This window comes from Diabrotica virgifera, chromosome 9 (assembly GCF_917563875.1).
Source record: "Diabrotica virgifera virgifera chromosome 9, PGI_DIABVI_V3a".
Classification (NCBI taxonomy): Eukaryota; Metazoa; Arthropoda; class Insecta; order Coleoptera; family Chrysomelidae; genus Diabrotica; species Diabrotica virgifera.
Window position 1 is genome coordinate 92,339,269 of NC_065451.1, and position 18,380 is coordinate 92,357,648.

Sequence of the window (18,380 nt, forward strand, 5' to 3'; positions counted from 1 at the left end):
TATGCTGATGATTTTTCTTATACATCACTCAAAACTACTCTCGATGTGTTAGTAACCTTAAGTATATAGTGCATTGCTGCTCTAAATACTTTTCCGAACAGGGATTTCAAATATCACCTAATAAATCTGCTATTGTATTTTTTATCAGACACCAATTACCAGAACTTAATAGTATTCTTCTTGATGTGCCTATCTGTGACGAATGTTGGCGATCATCATGGCAATCTTCACTTTATCTGCAGCAACCCGAAAAACCTGCACAGATGTTGTGGTGAACCAGGTACTGAGGTTCTTTAACCAGGATATTCTTCTTCCTGGACCTCGCTTTCCAAATTGTTTTCCTTGGAGGATGGCTTGTAGGAGGACATATCTGGATTAATTTCGCATAATGTGTCCAAAGTATTCTAACTTTCGAGATTTGATGAAGGTTAGTACCTCTCGGTTCTTCCCCATTCTTCTAAGGACCTCCTCATTTGTGACCCGATCAGTCAATGGGATTTTAAGAATTCTATTATTTTCTAACCACAATTCTAATCTGAGTTTGATAATCCTTTCCAAAGGTTTTAATACACAAGATATTAAAGAAATGGGTCGCAGAGCTTTGTTTTTTAATGTTGTTCTGAAGCTATTTTCTTGTGGCATTTTTGTAATTAACTGTTTTTAATGGGAAATAAGCCACATAAATGAGTTTTGTTGTCACCGACCTTAGGAATAGGAATAATTAGACACTGTTTTATATCTCCTGAAAGTATATTATTATATATTATATTTTGCAAAGAAAGTGTGTCGCCGAGTCAGGGAGCTTTTTAGTCATCATATAATTGGTGCCATCTAAGCCTAGAGCTAATCTCTTTTGCAGGCTTCCTTCCTTTGGGAGACTAAGGTTACGTTCACTACGGAGACCATCGCATGGTATCCTAGCCTAGAGCATAGTATTCTAATCTTCATATTCGTGAATTCTGGCATTCAAAATTCAAAATAATGCATTTATTTTACATAGCGATCAATAATATAGTTTCGATCGCCAGGTAAAATAAATGCATTATTTTATATGCGAGAATTCACGAATATGAAGAGTAGGATACTATGCTCTAGGCTAGGATACCATGCGATGGTCTCCGTAGTGAACGTAACCTAACTGTTGACATTCCTCATAACACCAAGGGGGATGAGGAGCCCTTTTAGGAGAGAAAGGGTAAGTTGTTTTAAGAGCTGTATCCGACAAGGATGAAATTGAATTGGTGATAAAGTTAATCATTTTGTTAGTATTGTTGAAAAGCAGAATCTCTGAGAAATCGTTATCAATTTTTGGTTGAAAGCTTCTCGCATAGACCATTTATGAATGGGGTAATTTTAATATTATCAATTTTGAGCTGTTGTAACACAAGTGTGATAGCATAATGGTCAGATCCATACGTATCTGCTTTAACATACCAAGAGAATAATTGTGAGCTAAAATTGGAAGAAATGAGGCTAAGATTAACACGTGAGGGAGGAGAGCCAGAGGCAGAGACTCTGGTAGATGATCCGTCGTTTGCAATGATAAAGTTGTCGAAGTATTCTTTAGCTTCCGTGAGTATGTTACCGCTATGATCATTGTTTATAGAGCCCAGAGCTCCATGATGGGCGTTGAAGTCGCCACCAATAAAATTATGCAGAATTTGTTGAAAAAGAGAAACATAGTCGTTCACTGTGACTGCAATGCTACCTGGACGGTAAATACTAAACACAGATATTTTGTTGACATTGACGCGATACCTAGTGCAGTCGCCTCACATTTTTGGCGACCACAATTTGACCTTAAACATAGATGCACATATGCACACATTTTTAATAAAATTTCTTTACAAACAATAATGTTCGCGGAGACAGTCAGGGACTAGTCCATGTCCAGTGCAAGTGGAGCACGCGCACTTTAAAATAATATAAATAATACCGTTGACAGATAAATATACAATGTATATTTACTATTAATTAATATTATGAATTAATTATTAATATACTGGTATACATATTATCAATAAACGATAATACATTAAATTAATATAATATGGAATTAAAGTGCACATGCATTGCCGTGGACTTAAAGTCCCCGTCAGGGTCCGCGAATGAACATAACGACACTGACATAAAAATTCGCCAAAATTGTCATATTTCGCCGCTACGGACGCTGGCATAGTTTCGTGTATCCCCACCATGATCACGCACGGAGCGTATACCAATGCCAAAACTTCAATATTTTTATTAAATGTTTGGTTGTATACTATATTATTGTATTTAATATTATTAGAGCTAATTATGCTAACACCTCCACCTCGTTTATTACGTCTATCTTTCCTAATAATATTAAATCCCTGTAAGGACATTTCATACTTAGATTTGTACCAAGTTTCCGAAATAAGAGCTATATCAATGTGTTCTCCTGTAAAAAGTTGCGTAATGGAGTTTTTATTAGAGTACGCTAATCTAGCATTCCACTGAACAATTTTTAAACCGGCCATATCAGTTAAAGAAATGTTTAACCACGCTGTTAATTATATTTTCTATATTTTGCATAGAGGGAACTGAACTATTAATCGAACGGTTTCGAGCAGGAATGTCTGAAAAGAAATTATTGATTGCATCCTTCAAAGTTGTAGCGAATTCATTTTTAAGGTATTCATCGTTATTTTTAGATAAATTTTTATTATAGTTGCATGCATTTTTCGTTTTTTGCTAGTAGTAGCTGCAGTATTTGAAATATTTGCAATGGAAGGCCTATGTTTTGATGAGCTCTGAGCTATATTGGAATAGGTATTTGCCCTGGAGACTAATGAAGGGAATTCAGTAGTGGATGACAGTAACGGGGCAAATCTGTTTTTTTGAACAACACTAGTGTAGGCAGGATTGTCAATAACTTTCTCGGCCTCTTTAAAAGAGATATTAAGGTGTGCCATTGCTTCCTTCGTTCGTTTTTGTTTTTTTTTGTATCCTGAGCAATCTCGAGTTATCGAATTGTGTGAGTTAGAATTACAAAATATACAGAAATTATCACATTTAGTGCATTCATTGTTTTATTTGCCGCAGTTTCGGCATTTCTTTTTTCCCTTACATTGAGATGCAGAGTGACCGTAACGAAGACAATTGTAACACTGCATAACAGGATGAACATACAATGTCAACGGGACATCTGACTTTATTTATATAGATAAATTGGGGAATTTTATTACCTGCGAATGTAACTACATATTATCATTTGACGAGGGATTTTCTCAATTACTCCGTCTTTTGCCACTTTCCGAAATATTTTTTGAACTTTAAGAACAGAACAGTCTGATTTTATAATTTTAACAAGAGCATTTTCTGTTAGATATGTATCATCTCATCTTACAATACCTTTTTTTCTGTTAAATGCGAGGGGATATAAGCTATCATTTGATTGTCTTTAAATACCGAATATTCCACCAATTTATTTGCAATTAAACCTGAATGAAATTCGATTTTAATTATATTACGACCAACGCTACTAATTTCTAAGATCGATTTTTCGTATTTCGAAAGTGCTAACAGCTTTTCACCAAGTCTCATTGGGTGTAATCTGCCCAGATTTGAAGATTCGTGTCAACAAAAATTAAGAACGGACTTGTATCTCTTGATGTAAATCGATTAGTAATGGAAATATCGCGTTTCAAATACTGGTCTACTTATTTGATGTTGTTAATGCGTTTTTGTTGTTATCATTGTCTGCTGGAAAAACTTGATTTTTGTCCCCTGTTGCAATATCAGTTCTTCTCAGCTTCTGTAAATCCGTGAAAACCATCTTGATCAATATTTACATTTGACTCGTCTAGGTCCATGCCATCCAGAACTCTGATATCCTCGAATCTTATATTTGAAGAACGCGGCGTCTCTCCGTCGCGACACTGTGGTTCCCAATGCCGAAAAGGTGGTGATGCACCTTTAAAAGCGTATGTTATTCATACACCTCGGAATTACTTTCGTACGAAGTGTTTTTGGCATCACTATTTACGAATCTGACATTCTTTTTTTTAAACCAAATGGCGGATCCAATATTGCGGAAAGAAATTGAAATTGAAAATATCAAAAACGCAAATTTTTTTTGTCAAATTTGGTAGTTTAAAGTCGCTGATTACAAATATAACATTTTTTTGGAAAGAAATTCGAAAATTTTATTTTAAACGCACATTTTTTTGAAATTTTATATTATAGGGGATTTTTGAAATTGATGATTACCAATACATTTTCTTTTTAACCCATTGTTGTTAAGGTGTACCTGTTAACTTAAAACTTTTGAGAATGGACTCCGTTAATAAATAAATAAATAATTAATGTTCTTGATAATCTTTCTTATACTAAAAAATCCAAATTTATTTTGTAGACACTGTATTTGTTAAAGAGTATCAAGTACCTATCGCATGGGGAGATCAATTAAATATAAGACAACTCACAAATTGGCCATTTGTTGAAGTGAACTTCGTCTCTGAATATCTGCATTTCAAAAGAACCAATAAGCACCAGTTCATACGATGCCTTACTTTTAGCACAGAAAGAATAACTTTCAAGAAAAGCGACTCCTTTGTTGAAGAAATTAACATTATCGATGAACATTCTACTAGACAGGCATATACGTTAAATGCAGTTAGAGAATATTGCTCTGCATACATTAGTACATTAAAGAAAAGAAATGACATATTGGTAAGTTTAACTTTAGCACATTTAGATAATTTCAATGATCTGACTTTTGGCGTATTCCACTGTGACCTTTTCAGATCTATTGTTGTCCTCTAGCCCTAGATTATATTCTCTAGCCTGAACCTTTTTAAAAGGTGTAATATCTTTGAGACTGAACCTTCCATGTAGCTCTTTGCTGGTGGCTTCCCTACTGCAAAGAAGCACACATTTGCCAGTCTGTCACACTGACATAAAATGTGCTTTGCTGTTTCTTTTTCTAGCTGCCTATTCAGCTTACAGTGCCCTAGCAGCAGACCTACTATGGCTTTGAATGTCTTCATGTCTTAGCATATTATGTCTGCCGTAAATGTTGGTGAATGTTCTGTAATGAACTGTTCTGCCTTTCTTTGTTCTGGTAAATTCTTCCACTATAGAGATTTGTGAGCTACCCACTTTCTTGTAGTTTATTAATGCTTTTGCAACACTGCAGAAGGCTTCAGGTCCAACGAATGGTATTGATGATCCTTGTTTGATCATTTTATCTGCTTTTTCATTGCCCTTATGACCCTCTGCCCCGGTACTGAGACTACTGTAACCTTGCTACTGTCTGCTAGTTTCTTTAAGGTAACCCTTTACTAGCTTAGAATTCACCTCTACAGAATTAAGTGTCTTAAGCGCTGCCTGGCTATCTGTGAAGATGGCAGTTGAACAGTACGTTCTTTTCAGCCTTTCTATTTTTTCCACACAGTAATGAATTGCCATTGCCATTATTTTGACTTGGAAAAATGTGACATCTTGTAGCACAATAAATTTAGTAATCATACAGGGTGTTTCATTGGGAAACGGAAATACTTTAATGGTGAATAGAGGTCACCGAGCCGGTTCTAGATATACTACATTATTTGCCCTACAAACTTTTATAACCGAGTTACAGGGTGTTTTATCGATTTTGCCCATTTATTTCCTAAGCCATAACTTTAAAACCACCCTGTATATTTTCTTGATATTTGGTACACATATGTCTCATTGAAAACCCAAACAACCGACATATTAACCATAAGAAAAATCCAGGTCCGGATTAACAAAAAATTATAAAGTAATTGTGACCTTAAAACAATACCCTGTATATTCAAATTTTGAAGTTCTGTTTGCATATTTGAAAAGAGCATAAAAAAGTAAGTTTAGTGGTTTGCTTCAATTTTTCGGCCAGACAATTTTATGACTTTAATTTTGAAATTATATTGAATTTTTTAAGAACTCTGACATTACAAAGCAGATATTATTAAGTTTTAGTTATAAATTATTAAAGTTAATGAATAAATACTCATTTTAAAAATAATCAATACTTATTTACCACATTGGAACGACCCAATTACTAAAGGCAAGAAAAATCCAGGTCCGGATTAACAAAAAAATATAAAGTAATTGTGACCTTGAAACAACACCCTGTATATTGAAATTTTTAAAATTTCTTGGTGTATTTTAAAAGAGCATCAAAAACTGCGTTAATAGTCCATTCTTTAACGGTAAAATATTGCAAAACCTCTAAATTTTAATTCCGCTTGGATTGACATGAAATTTGGCATACACACAGCTAACAAGTCAAAGAAAAAAAGTGATATTGTGCCGATATGTGCTTTTACCCTGGGGGTGGTTTTCACCCCCTCTTGGGGGTTAAAAAATATTCGTCCAAAGAAAGTCAGGAAATGGGTAAACTGGCTAATATAGAGTATAAGATATAATTTTGTTCTATAGAGTTTTTTCACTAAGTCAATACTTTTCGAGTTATTTGGCAGTGAATATGTTCATTTTTTCAACAAAATAACCACGCTTTTAGACGGTTTTTCGCAAATAACTCAAATAGTAAGTATTTTGTCGAAAAAGCATTCTTAACAAAAATATAGCCTTTAAAAAATGGTGTATATATCACGTCTTTTTATTTAGTAGAAGCAGAGTTATAGCTAATGAAAAATAGCTTCATATTCGTCAAATTCCAAATGGAATACTTTAACGTGAAATAACCAAAAATGAAGCACATTTCGGGGAAAACTCATTACAACTTATTTAATGCGTTTAAAAAAGCTTCATTTTTGTTTTATAAAAAAATTTCTAGCATCAAAATTAAACAAGTTAGTATCTTAAATGAACGTAATCGTAACGACTTCACAAGTTTCTTGACTCGTGTATATATTGTTTATATGATCTGTAAGTTTCATCGGTTCAAAGTCCTTATTATTGAAAGGGCTGTAGTTAAAAGGGGTTGAACGAGTCACTGATCACGAATGTATGCAAATTTAGAAACACCAAATCTTGATCAATTTTTGTCTAACAGAAAAACAAAAAAATACATGATATTCAGAAAAGCAAATCTGACTTTTTTGTTTTTCGAGATTTTTGGTATCTCTAACAATTTTTAAGTTATTTTGAAAAAAAGCATATTTTTCAAAATTTAAATTTTTAAAAATTTTACTTTGAAACCAAATTTTTTCAAAAATAAGCACTTTGAATCGATGAAACTTACAGATCATATAAACACAATATAAGTAAAATAATTTGTGGAGCGGCAACGATTAATTTCATTTAAGTTACTAATTAGGGGGTGGTCTTCCCGATTTTTTTTTTGCAAAAACAAAAGGGACCAACTTTATTTTGAGCGTAACGCTTAAATTTAATGCTAGAAACTTTTTGTAAAAACAGAAATAAAGATTTTTTTAAACACTTTAAAAAAGTTATAATGGGTTTTCCCCAAAAAGTGCTTAATTTTTTGGATATTTCACGTCGAAATATTCTATTTGAAATTTGGTGAATATGAATCTATTTTTCATTGGCTATAACTCTGGTTCTACGACATCCAGAGACCTAACGCGTACACCATTTTTTTTTACTTTTTTATAGGCTATATTTTTGCTAAGAACATTTTTTTTGACAAAATACTTACTTTTTGAGTTATTTGCGAAAAACCGTCTAAAAATGTGGTTATTTTGTTGAAAAATGAACATATTCACTCGCAAATAACTCGAAAAGTGTTGACTTGGCAAAAAAGCTCTATAGAACAAAACTTACTTACAATTAGTCAGTTTACCCATTTCCGGACTTGTTTTGGACATATAATGCTTCACCCCCAAGAGGGGGTGAAAGTCACCCCCAGGGCAAAAGCACACATCGGCACAATATCACTTTTTTTCTTTGACATGTAAGCTATGCGTATGCCAAATTTCATGTCAATCCAAGCGGTTCTTTAAAATTTAGAGCAAAAACCGTGAAAGAATGGACTATAAAGGGTGCACGTTAAATTTTTGCGAAGATAATTTAATTACGGCAATTTTGAAATCATATTGATTAATTCTGTCAAGGTCACAAGAAGCTGCCAGAAAAATGAAGAACAATCCCAATGTAATTAGAAAATCGATTCGAAATTTAAAACGAGCAAGGAAATGCATCGAACAATATGGCGGACATTTTGAGCAACTGTTATAGTTCAAATATTTTTAATTTATGTTAAATTGTTGAATTGTTGAAACAATTTTTTTTTTTATTAGATATAGCTGTTTTTTTTTAATTCTTTACTAAATCATTAAAATATCACAATTCTCGCAATTCTAATTTTTAATGATGTGCATACAGCTACAAATCCAGAGAATCCATGAAGCCAGCGTATTAAGTAAGTATTAAGTATTTTTAAAATAAGTATTGATTCATTAACATTAATTTATTAAAAGTTAATAATACATACCTGGTTTTTAATCTCAGAGTTCTTTAAAATTTCAATATAATTTCAAAATTGATGTAATTAAATCAACGGCGAAAAAATTAAAATGAACCTTTAATCACAGTTTTTTATGCTCTTTTAAAATGCGAAGACAAATTTTCAAAATTTCAATATACAGGGTGTTGGTGCAAGGTCACAATTACTTTATATTTTTTTGTTAATCCGGACCTGGATTTTCCTTGTCATTAGTAATTGGGTCGTTCCAATGTGGTAAATAAGTATTGATTATTTTTAAAATGAGTATTTATTCATTAACTTTAATAATTTATAACTAAAAGTTATAATACCTGCTTTTTAACGTCAGAGTTCTTAAAAAATTCAATATAATTTCAAAATTAAACTCATAAAATTGTCTGGCCGAAAAATTTAATCGAACCATTAAGCTTACTTTTTTGTGCTCTTTTCAAATGTGCAAACAGATTTTCAAAATTTTAATATACAGGGTGTCGTTTTAAGGTCACAATTACTTTATAATTTTTTGTTAATCCGGACCTGGATTTTTCTTATGGTTAGTATGTCGGTCGTTTGGGTTTTGAATGAGACATATGTGTACCAAATATCAAAAAAATATACAGGGTGGTTCTAAAGTTATGGCTTAGGAAAGAAATGGGCAAAACCGATAAAACACCCTGTAACTCGGTTATAAAAGTCGGCAGGGCAAAAAATGTAGTATATCTAGAACCGCCTCGGTGACCTCTATTCACCATTAAAGTATTTCCGTTTCCCAATGAAACACCCTGTATATATATCCAGGGTGTCCCAGACTAATAGATATCCAGGCTATTTAGTTTACTATGCCTATAATGACCAAATGACATTGCCTAAGTATATATACAGGGTGTAATAGGTGACTAATTTATCCAGGCTATATCTCTTAAACGAATAGAGATTATCGAGTGAGACAAAAACTGATCTATTGGCATCTCGTCCTAAGCAATACGCCCTCTGGAGGATATTGCAGTTTATTGTTGGATATTGTTGGTTTATTGGAGGATATTGTTTATTTTCTTTCACGTTGACGGTTGAAGGCATGGCATCTGGCATATTGTTTAGGTTAGGAGAATTTGTGTATGGTTTAATCACGTTTAATTGTTTCTGTATATTACTCGTTTGTTATTTATTTTGTTTGTTGTTACGTTATTTGTTGTTTCGCGTTAAAGGTTAATTGTGTTTTGTGTACAAAATATAATTAAATTTAAAAGAAAAACATAGATAAACGAACAAAACTAAAACACAAAACTAAACATACAACCAAATACAACATACCCAACATACAATATGTAAACAATGGGACGCCGCGCCGATAGTTTCTCCACTGTCATCAATACGACTAACTTCACAATGGCCCCTTAGCTCGGTTCAATTTGATACCACATTGGCGCTGCGATCTTAATCCGAATCGCCAATTCCATTTGTAATACACTTTAATATGGCGAAGAAAAAATCATCCCCTAAATATTCACAACTTAGTTACAACCCCTAACTTTAATTTTTTTAATAGCACTCTGTACATTTTTTATAGTTTTAGCTGTGGTCTTCTATCGCCTATTCAACAGATTTTTTTTTAATAAAATGGGTTCGTAGGTAATCACGAAAATGTAAGTTTATTTTTTATTTTTGTTAAGTTAATAAAGAAAGTTGTTATTTTCTGACTCTACATGTAAGCCTTGCCCGTAAAATTGTAAAATTTTCAATGACAATAATAGGCCAGTGGCACACCCTTAATTTGAGGCTTAGAAATCGAAAAACCGACCATGATAGGTGAATGGCAAATTTTAGTCAATTTTTATATTTTCGAGGTTGCTGAATCCGAATATGAAGTTTATTTTTATCTAGAATTGGTGGAACATGTTCAAAACTCGAATTTTATGCAATAATGCGAAAAATCAATTTGATGATTTTTCATATTTACCTCGCTGTATCTTTGGTCGCTGTAAATATTTCCTTTTGAAAATTTTACCGTGTCATCTTTGAAGAAGTTAGATAAGAATGAGATGTGTCCAAGATGTTTAAATGAATAAAAAGAGAAGTTGTTAATTTTTAAACATTTTGTCACCCGATTTCGTTAGTTTCATGTTTAGGTACTTAAATAAGTTGGGTGACATCATGGTTTATAATTTTAGTCAACACAGCATTAAAACTTTAAAACACAAATCGCGAAGAAGTTTTCTGGAAAATTTTAAGTCATATATGCAATAGGAAAAAAGTTATGTGACTATATAGACGAGTGGCACTCCCCCAAAAAAACGCTTATTTCTCGAGATACTGACCACGGTGTTTTGAATGGCTAATGTTGGTCTTACTTTATGTTTTGGATGGTGCTGAAAACAAAAATGAGGTTTATCATGAATTTTAGATGAGGGAAAGTTGACAAAATCGAAATTTTACCCTAAAAATAAAAAAAAATAAAATCACGTTTTTCTTAAAATTAAAAGTTTCACCATTTTTTCTTCTATAAAACATTGTGTTCTTTGTACTTTATATTTTAACACAAACTTGATGAAAAAGCTAAATTTCAAATTTTTTCACTTAACTTTTGCGATTAAACTTTGCAATTCAGGAATCTGCACCTTTTACTTTAAACAACTCATTACTTTTGTTAAAATCAGACAGAAATATTGAAACTGATCCCATTGTCTCCAGAAAGGCAAGAAATATATAATAGAAAAAGATATTAAAATGGAACAGAGTTGTAGCGAGTTAAAGGCAAAAAACGTGATTTTATTTTTTTTTATTTTTACGGTTAAATTGCAATTTTGACAATGTTCCCCCATGTAAAATTCAAAACAAACCTAATTCTCGTTTCCATCACCATCAAGAACATAAAGTATGTCCAAAGTTAGCCATTCACCACACCGTAATCAGTATCTCGAGAAATAATGGTTTTTTGGGGTGTGCGGCTCGTCAATAAAGTCACATAACTTTTTTCCTATTGCATATTTTGACCTACTTAAAATTTTCCACAAAACTTCTTCATGAATTATATTTTATTGCTGTGTTGGTTAAAATTATAAACTAAAAGTTTGTCACTCAACTTTTTTAAGTAAACATGAAACTAACGAAATTAACGACAAAATGTTTAAAAATTAACAACATCACTTTTAGTCTATTTAGACATTTTGACACAGTAAAATAAAAAGGAAATTTACAGCGACCAAAGATACAGCGAGGTAAAGTTGAAAAATAATCAAAATTGATTTTTCGCATGTTTACATAAAATTTGCTTTTTGAAAATGTTCCACCAATTCTAGAAAAAAAAATAAACTTCATATTCGGATTCAGCGACCTCGAAAACATTCACTTTAAAGTTGATTTTCGTGGTCGGTATAACGTAATTTTAGGGGTTGCTGCCGCTCGCCTATAAAGCATATTTCTTTTCTAGTCTATTTTTTAAGGCCATCTTGATTACTCGCCTATAAAGCATATTTCTTTTCTAGTCTATTTTTTAAGGCTATCTTGATTACTTACGAATCCATTTTATTTTTAAAAGATCTGCTGAAAAGACGATAGAAGACCGCATCCAAAACTATAAAAAAATGTACAGGGTGTTATTAAAAAAAATTTAAGTTAGGGGTTGTAACTAAGGGATGAATATTTAGGGGATGATTTTTTCTACGCCATATTAAAGCCATTACAAATGGAATAGATCAGTTTTTGTCCCATTCGAAAATCTCTATTCGTTTAAGAGATATAGCCTGGATAAATTAGTGTGAAACACCCTGTATATACTTAGGCAATGTCATTTGGTCATTATAGGCATAGTAAACTAAATATCTAACATCTGTTGTGCTATGTAATTTTTAGGAATAGCCCGGTACGCTCAAGTCTCAGAGATAAAAGGTATGGGTACTTTTGGTATTAACCCGGCACCTGCCACGTGGCTTTGCAAGGCGTCAACTGCCACTTGGGGTGCTCACAGCACCCCTTAAAAATTTTCTGTGATCTTGTTGATGAACAAAATAATTTGTTGAGTAGCACAAGAATATAAAAAAAAACATGTTTTATTAACTTATTAGCTACTAATATATTATAAAAGTTTAAAAAATGAAATTAAAAAGGTGTTATAAGCAAATTAGACAGTACCAAGCCATAATAGATGAAGTGAATTAAAATATCTAAAAAAATTAAGATTTATTGAGTATAGAGTCTATATTAATAATTTAAATCAATTATTGCAATAAAAAATGTAAATTTGACCTGTTTATCAAAAACAAAAACAAAATTAAAACTTAAATTGTCAGATGATGATACCCCTTATTAGAGCTACAAAATCAGAATGACACTAAGTAACCACTTCAAACACAAACAGATCTATGTTATATAATATTATAGAAAGCTACTATGACGCACAGCACGGTTACCAAACTTAAAATACCAAATATTTGATGAAAATGTGTTAGGGGATGCTGGTAGCACCCCACGTGGCAGGTGCCAGGTTAAAAATAAATATTAAGTTATGGGCGCCATGAATTTATTAAAATTTACTACTATATGCTTATATTTATGTGTAAAAAAAAGTTGCTTTACTTTAGTTTACTTTACTCTACATTAGGTTTATTATAAATGGGTACTTACCTGTGTAAGCCTTTTTAGCAATAAGGATTAGAGATTGATGTGCAAAAGAAAAAACTCATAATAACTTAAACATATTTATAGTTTATTTAAAAAAAAATAATGAGAAAAATTGTAGTTTACTAAATGAGTTAATAGCGAAAAAAGTTCATTACAAATACCTGGTTTTCTAGTCGGTGTTAGCTGCTACTGGTAACTCGTGTAGACTTTCTCCTCGGCATCTCTTTTTAACACCACACTGCACTTTGCACATGATATTTAGAGTTCTGCAGTACATATTATCATTTATATCAAACGATAAAATTCCATAGTTTATCGATGAAAGAAGTAACTGCTTGTATTATTATTAGTGAGACACTTCACTTAATTAATGAATTAAAAATGTTTTCTTTTCTTTTCTTTCGTTTGACTAAAGAAAAATTATGATAGTTTGTTAAACCATTACTTTTTGACTGAAGACTGGGGACTAGTGTCCCGAGCCACTTAGGTTAGTTTATTGTTGTAATAACATACTCTTCACTCACAACAACAGGCACAGTTCTGTATGAACTACAGAAAACAACAGAAAGAATACCGGTAACATACCGATGATATTCACTACTAAACACCTCATATCTTGTTACTTTCCCAAAGAATCTTCTAAATACTCCACCTGAGCCTAACTTTGGCTCATACCCAAAAAACTCAATTCACTCATCTCAAATAAAATTAAACTGCTCGCTCCATCTCAGAACTTGGACCTCCTGTCCTAAGGTCGATTTCTCCTCTCTTCCACCATATCATACTCTGCCCAATAATTATAAAAAATTAAATATTCCTTCCACTTACTCCCAACCAATAAAAGAATTAAAGTATATCTTTAATCACACCTACAACAGAGCCATGTTGGTATTTTGACCAATAAGAAGAAATAAACAAAAGTCATCGGATGAGAATTCTTTCTCATGAGAATTGCAGTATCGACAATAATGCAGGTGGCGTGTTGACTGCGAACTATGGACAATCTTGGATCTCAGCCCAAACAAATGAACTTTTACGATAACATTTAGAGATAAACACTCGATTTCCCATCGCCTTAAAAAATAACAAATCTTTGTCGGTGGACTCATTACTCAAATTTTATATAAACATTTCAACGACGCTCACTTAACTAAATACCCAGAGTTCCTTTAAATAAAAGCCGCCTATAACTTTCTCATGAGGAAAATAACGCGTAATATCCCACAAAAAAAATAAGGCATGATATTTCTGCTTCTAAAATACTAATGTATCCATCGAAATGAAATGCATACTTGAATACAGGGTTTTACAGAAGTGAATGCCTTCTCGTGAAATTTAATTGCAGTCATTTTGAGTTGTTACAACATACGGGGATTGGTCATTAAATAACGTCTTTTAAATTCTGATATAGTCTAGAAAAATAGAAGGGTGGAATGATTACGTTTTTGGCACCGTTTCAATCTTTAGATAAACTTGCTGGGAAGTGGGAAATGCACCGGATGCTCGTTTAACCTGACATTTACTGGTCTTGCAGTTTCTCCTGTGTAGAAATTATTGTAGTCGCAAGGTATTTTATAGGTACAGTCTCAATAATTGTGGCTTAATCCCATGTAAACATAATACTTAAATTATACATTACACAAGAAAGCAGTTTCAGAAGTTTTTTATATATTTAAATTTTCTGTTTTTAAGAATTGGACCGGAACAAGTTTTGATGAAGTTAAAGTTATTATAGAAGACTTTATCCTAGATATATTCGCTTTAGGTTTTAACAGTATTGCTACAAACACGTCAGTATTGTACAATATCGGAAACTCGGTGTACGCCCGGAATAAGTGTATCAAAACTAGGTAAGCTATTTATATATTTTATCATTCACTTTGAATTGTACCAGAAATACTAGGCTGTTAAATAAGTTTTTGCAGTTTCGATAAGAAAAACACAGTTTAATAATAGTCTCCCATTTTATACCGCTAATGCTGCTTTGGGATTATAGCAGGGTAGTCTGCTATATCTAGGGCCTACGGTATACAAGGAAGGTAGGGCCAGTGCTACGCTTCAACCGCCTATTATTACTCCTGGTTTTACCTAAGGTACTTATTTTATTCAGTCGTTCTGGGGCCTATAGACATTTTAAAAATGTCTATATGTTCTCGCCAGGCGCTGGGTTTCAAACCCCGGTCTACCTGCGTGGAAGTCAGACATACTACCGCCTGAGCTATCCGGGCCCTATGCACAATTTTATGGTTTGAAAACAAAATAAACATAGTTTTATGGTTTGAAATGCACTTTATTTATGTTTATAACGAGATTACAATTTAGGAATTCCATCCTTGAAATCAGAATCTGGAAGGGCTGCAAAATATGCTTTCACAGCTGTTATGACCTCATTATTTGATGAAAACCGCTTTCCACGCATGATTTGAAACAGGTGGAAGTAGCCAGGGTCCAAATCAGGTGAATACAGTGGATGCTGACAAATTTGTACTTGAATTCATCATCATCCAGCCTCAAAAGTCCACTGCTGAACATAGGCCTCCTCCCCTCGTTTCCAACCCCATCTATCCTGCGCCGCCCTCATCCAGTTTTTATTTACCTTTCTTAAGTCGTCAGTCCATCTTGTAGGCGGTCGACCGACGCTTCTCTTGTCTTCTCTTGGCCTCCATTCCAATAACCTCTTCGTCCATCGCTTATCTGTCATTCTGGCTACGTGTCCTGCCCATCTCCACTTCAATCTGGCTATCCTCTCGATGACGTCAGTCACCTTTGTTCTTCTCCTGATTTCTTCGTTTCTGATTTTGTCTCGCAGAGTTATTCCTAACATTGACCGCTCCATTCTTCTCTGCGTGACTCTTAGTTTGGTAGCCGAGGCTTTAGTTAAGGTAAGTGTTTCTGATCCGTACGTCAAGACTGGGAGGACGCACTGATCGAATACCTTTCTCTTTAGTAATGTGGGTAACTCACTTTTAAAAGTTTCTCTCAGTTTTCCAAATGCTGCCCACCCAAGACCGATTCTTCTCTTCAGCTCATGAGTCTGGTTATCCCTGCCAATCGTAATTTCATGTCCCAGGTATTTATATCTATCTACGAGTTCTATTTCCTTCCCACCAATACTGATGTTCTGGTTGGGTACCAAATTTGTCATTATTTTTGTTTTTGAGATGTTTATATTTAAACCTACATTTTCTGTAGCTACAACGAGTTCTTGTACCATCTCTCTTGCCATACCTAGATCCTCAGCTACTATGACTATATCATCGGCGAAACGTAAGTTGTTTAGGTATTCTCCATCTATTTTTATTCCCTTTGTCATCCAATCCAAACTCTTGAAAGCATGTTCTAAGACCGTATTAAAAAGTTTAGGTGACATTGGGTCTCCTTGTCTAACCCCCCGTTCTATTTTTATGCGATTACTGTTAGTATGTAATTTGACAGTGGTTGTTGCCTGTAAGTATATTTTGTGTAATAATTTTGTATACCTATAATCTAGCCTGCATTCTTTAAGCGCCTGTAATATTTTGCTAAGTTCAACTGTGTCAAAGGCTTTATGAAAATCGATAAAAACTAGAACTAGGGGTTTATTGTATTCCACTACTTTCTCTATCAGGGTTTTTATACTTTGTAGATGGTCATTTGTTCCGTAATTTTTTCGGAATCCTGCCTGTTCTCTTGGTTGATAAGTCTCTAACTTTCTTTCCATTCTCTTAACTATTATTCGCGTAAATAACTTATATAAATGGCCGAGGAGGCTAATCGGTCTGTAATTCTCTAAATTGGCTTTGTCTCCTGCTTTGTGTAATAGAATCATAGTAGCGTTGTTCCAGTCTGTTAGAATATTGGCGTTATGAAGGCAGATATTGAAAAGTTGTTTAATTTTTTCAAGTAGTATATTTCCTCCAATTTTTAGTGCTTCTGATACTATTCCATCTTCACCTGGGGTTCGATTATTTTTCATTTTCTTCAGAGCCTCTTTGATTTCTGATTTTGTTATATCGGGCATTAAATCCGATCCTTGATTTAATACCCCAGTTTTTACTGTAATTGGAGGTTGCGCATTGTCATCTTTTTTTCTTGATTTGTATAACTCTGTGTAGAACTCTTCGACTATTGTTAATATTTCATCTCTGTTTGTAGTTTCTTTTCCAGTTCTGTTTCTTAGTTTGTTGATTTCTATTTTTCCTTTTTGTACGCTTACGTTCTTCAAAACTTTCATGTTCTTATTTTGCTCTATTGCTTGTTTTGTTTTTTCTACATTGTAGTTTCTTATGTCTTTTCTTATTGACTTTGTGATAGTCTTATTTATTTGATTTAGCGCTTCTTTGCTGGAACTTGTATCTCCTTTCATCTGTCGTCTTAGTTCTATAAGGGTTTTAGTAGGTTGACTTAGTTTTTCATCTTTTTGGTTTTGTTGGACAGTATTTAGTTTGAGCCTGTTGTATTGTGGTGATTATTTGCTTGTTTAGTATATTAATGTCTGTTGTTGTTGTATCTTTCAATGTATCATTAATATATTTTTCGAACTCCTGAATATTAGTTGGTTTTACCCATTTCTTTGGGTGTTTCTTTTTATCATTTTGAGTCTTTCCTTTTCGATCGATATCGTTATTTTAGCTCTTACTAACCTGTGATCACTGCTTGTGCTGAACTGGTTTAACACATTTACGTCTTTAAATAATTATTTTTTATTTGTTAAGAAATATTCGATTTCGTTCCTTGTTTTTCCATCTGGACTTTCCCAGGTCCATCTTCTGTGTTTTTTCTTTTTAAAGAAGCTGTTCATTTGATAGAGATTGTTTTCCAAAAGAAAAGTTAACAGTTGTTTGCCTCTATCATTTCTGCCTTCGCTTCCAAAATTTCCCAATATTATTTCAGAGAGGTCTTCCTTGGTACCTATTTTGGCGTTGAAATCACCGCCTATTATTAAGAAGTGGCCAGGATTTTCCTTGATTGCACAGGATATTTGGTCGTAGAATATTTGGACTTCTTCATCTAAATGGCCTGTAGTAGGTGCGTATACTTGAATGAACTTTAGGATATATCTGGTGCTCATTTTGATGTTTAAGTAGACCACCCTTGTTGATATTTGGTTTATTGACACAATTCTGTTCGCAATTCTTTTCGCAATTCTTTTGTGAACAAAGAAGCCGACTCCTCCGACTGTCGATTCCTCTTCTCCTTTGTAGTACCACAGATGGCCTGATGGGAGTGAGATAAGATTCTCTCCTTTTTTTCTAACTTCGCTGATACCCACAATATCCCAATTCACTTTTGAAAGTTCTTCCTCCATTTCTTCGAACCTTTCTTCGGTAGAGAGCGACCGAGCATTATATGTGGCGATGTTGAGGTTTATATTTTTGACGCACTTTGA

General features: G+C 33.3%; 1 protein-coding gene across 1 annotated transcript in view; it reads left to right on the forward strand.

The window, feature by feature from the left end:
* Positions 1-18,380, forward strand: part of LOC114332832 (uncharacterized) — a 67,236-nt gene that overhangs the window by 23,684 nt on the left and 25,172 nt on the right. Inside the window, exons 2-3 of the mRNA XM_028282608.2 lie at positions 4,379-4,695; positions 14,705-14,862. Of these exons, the coding sequence (XP_028138409.1) occupies positions 4,379-4,695; positions 14,705-14,862 (475 nt within the window). The remainder of the gene's footprint in view (positions 1-4,378; positions 4,696-14,704; positions 14,863-18,380) is intronic.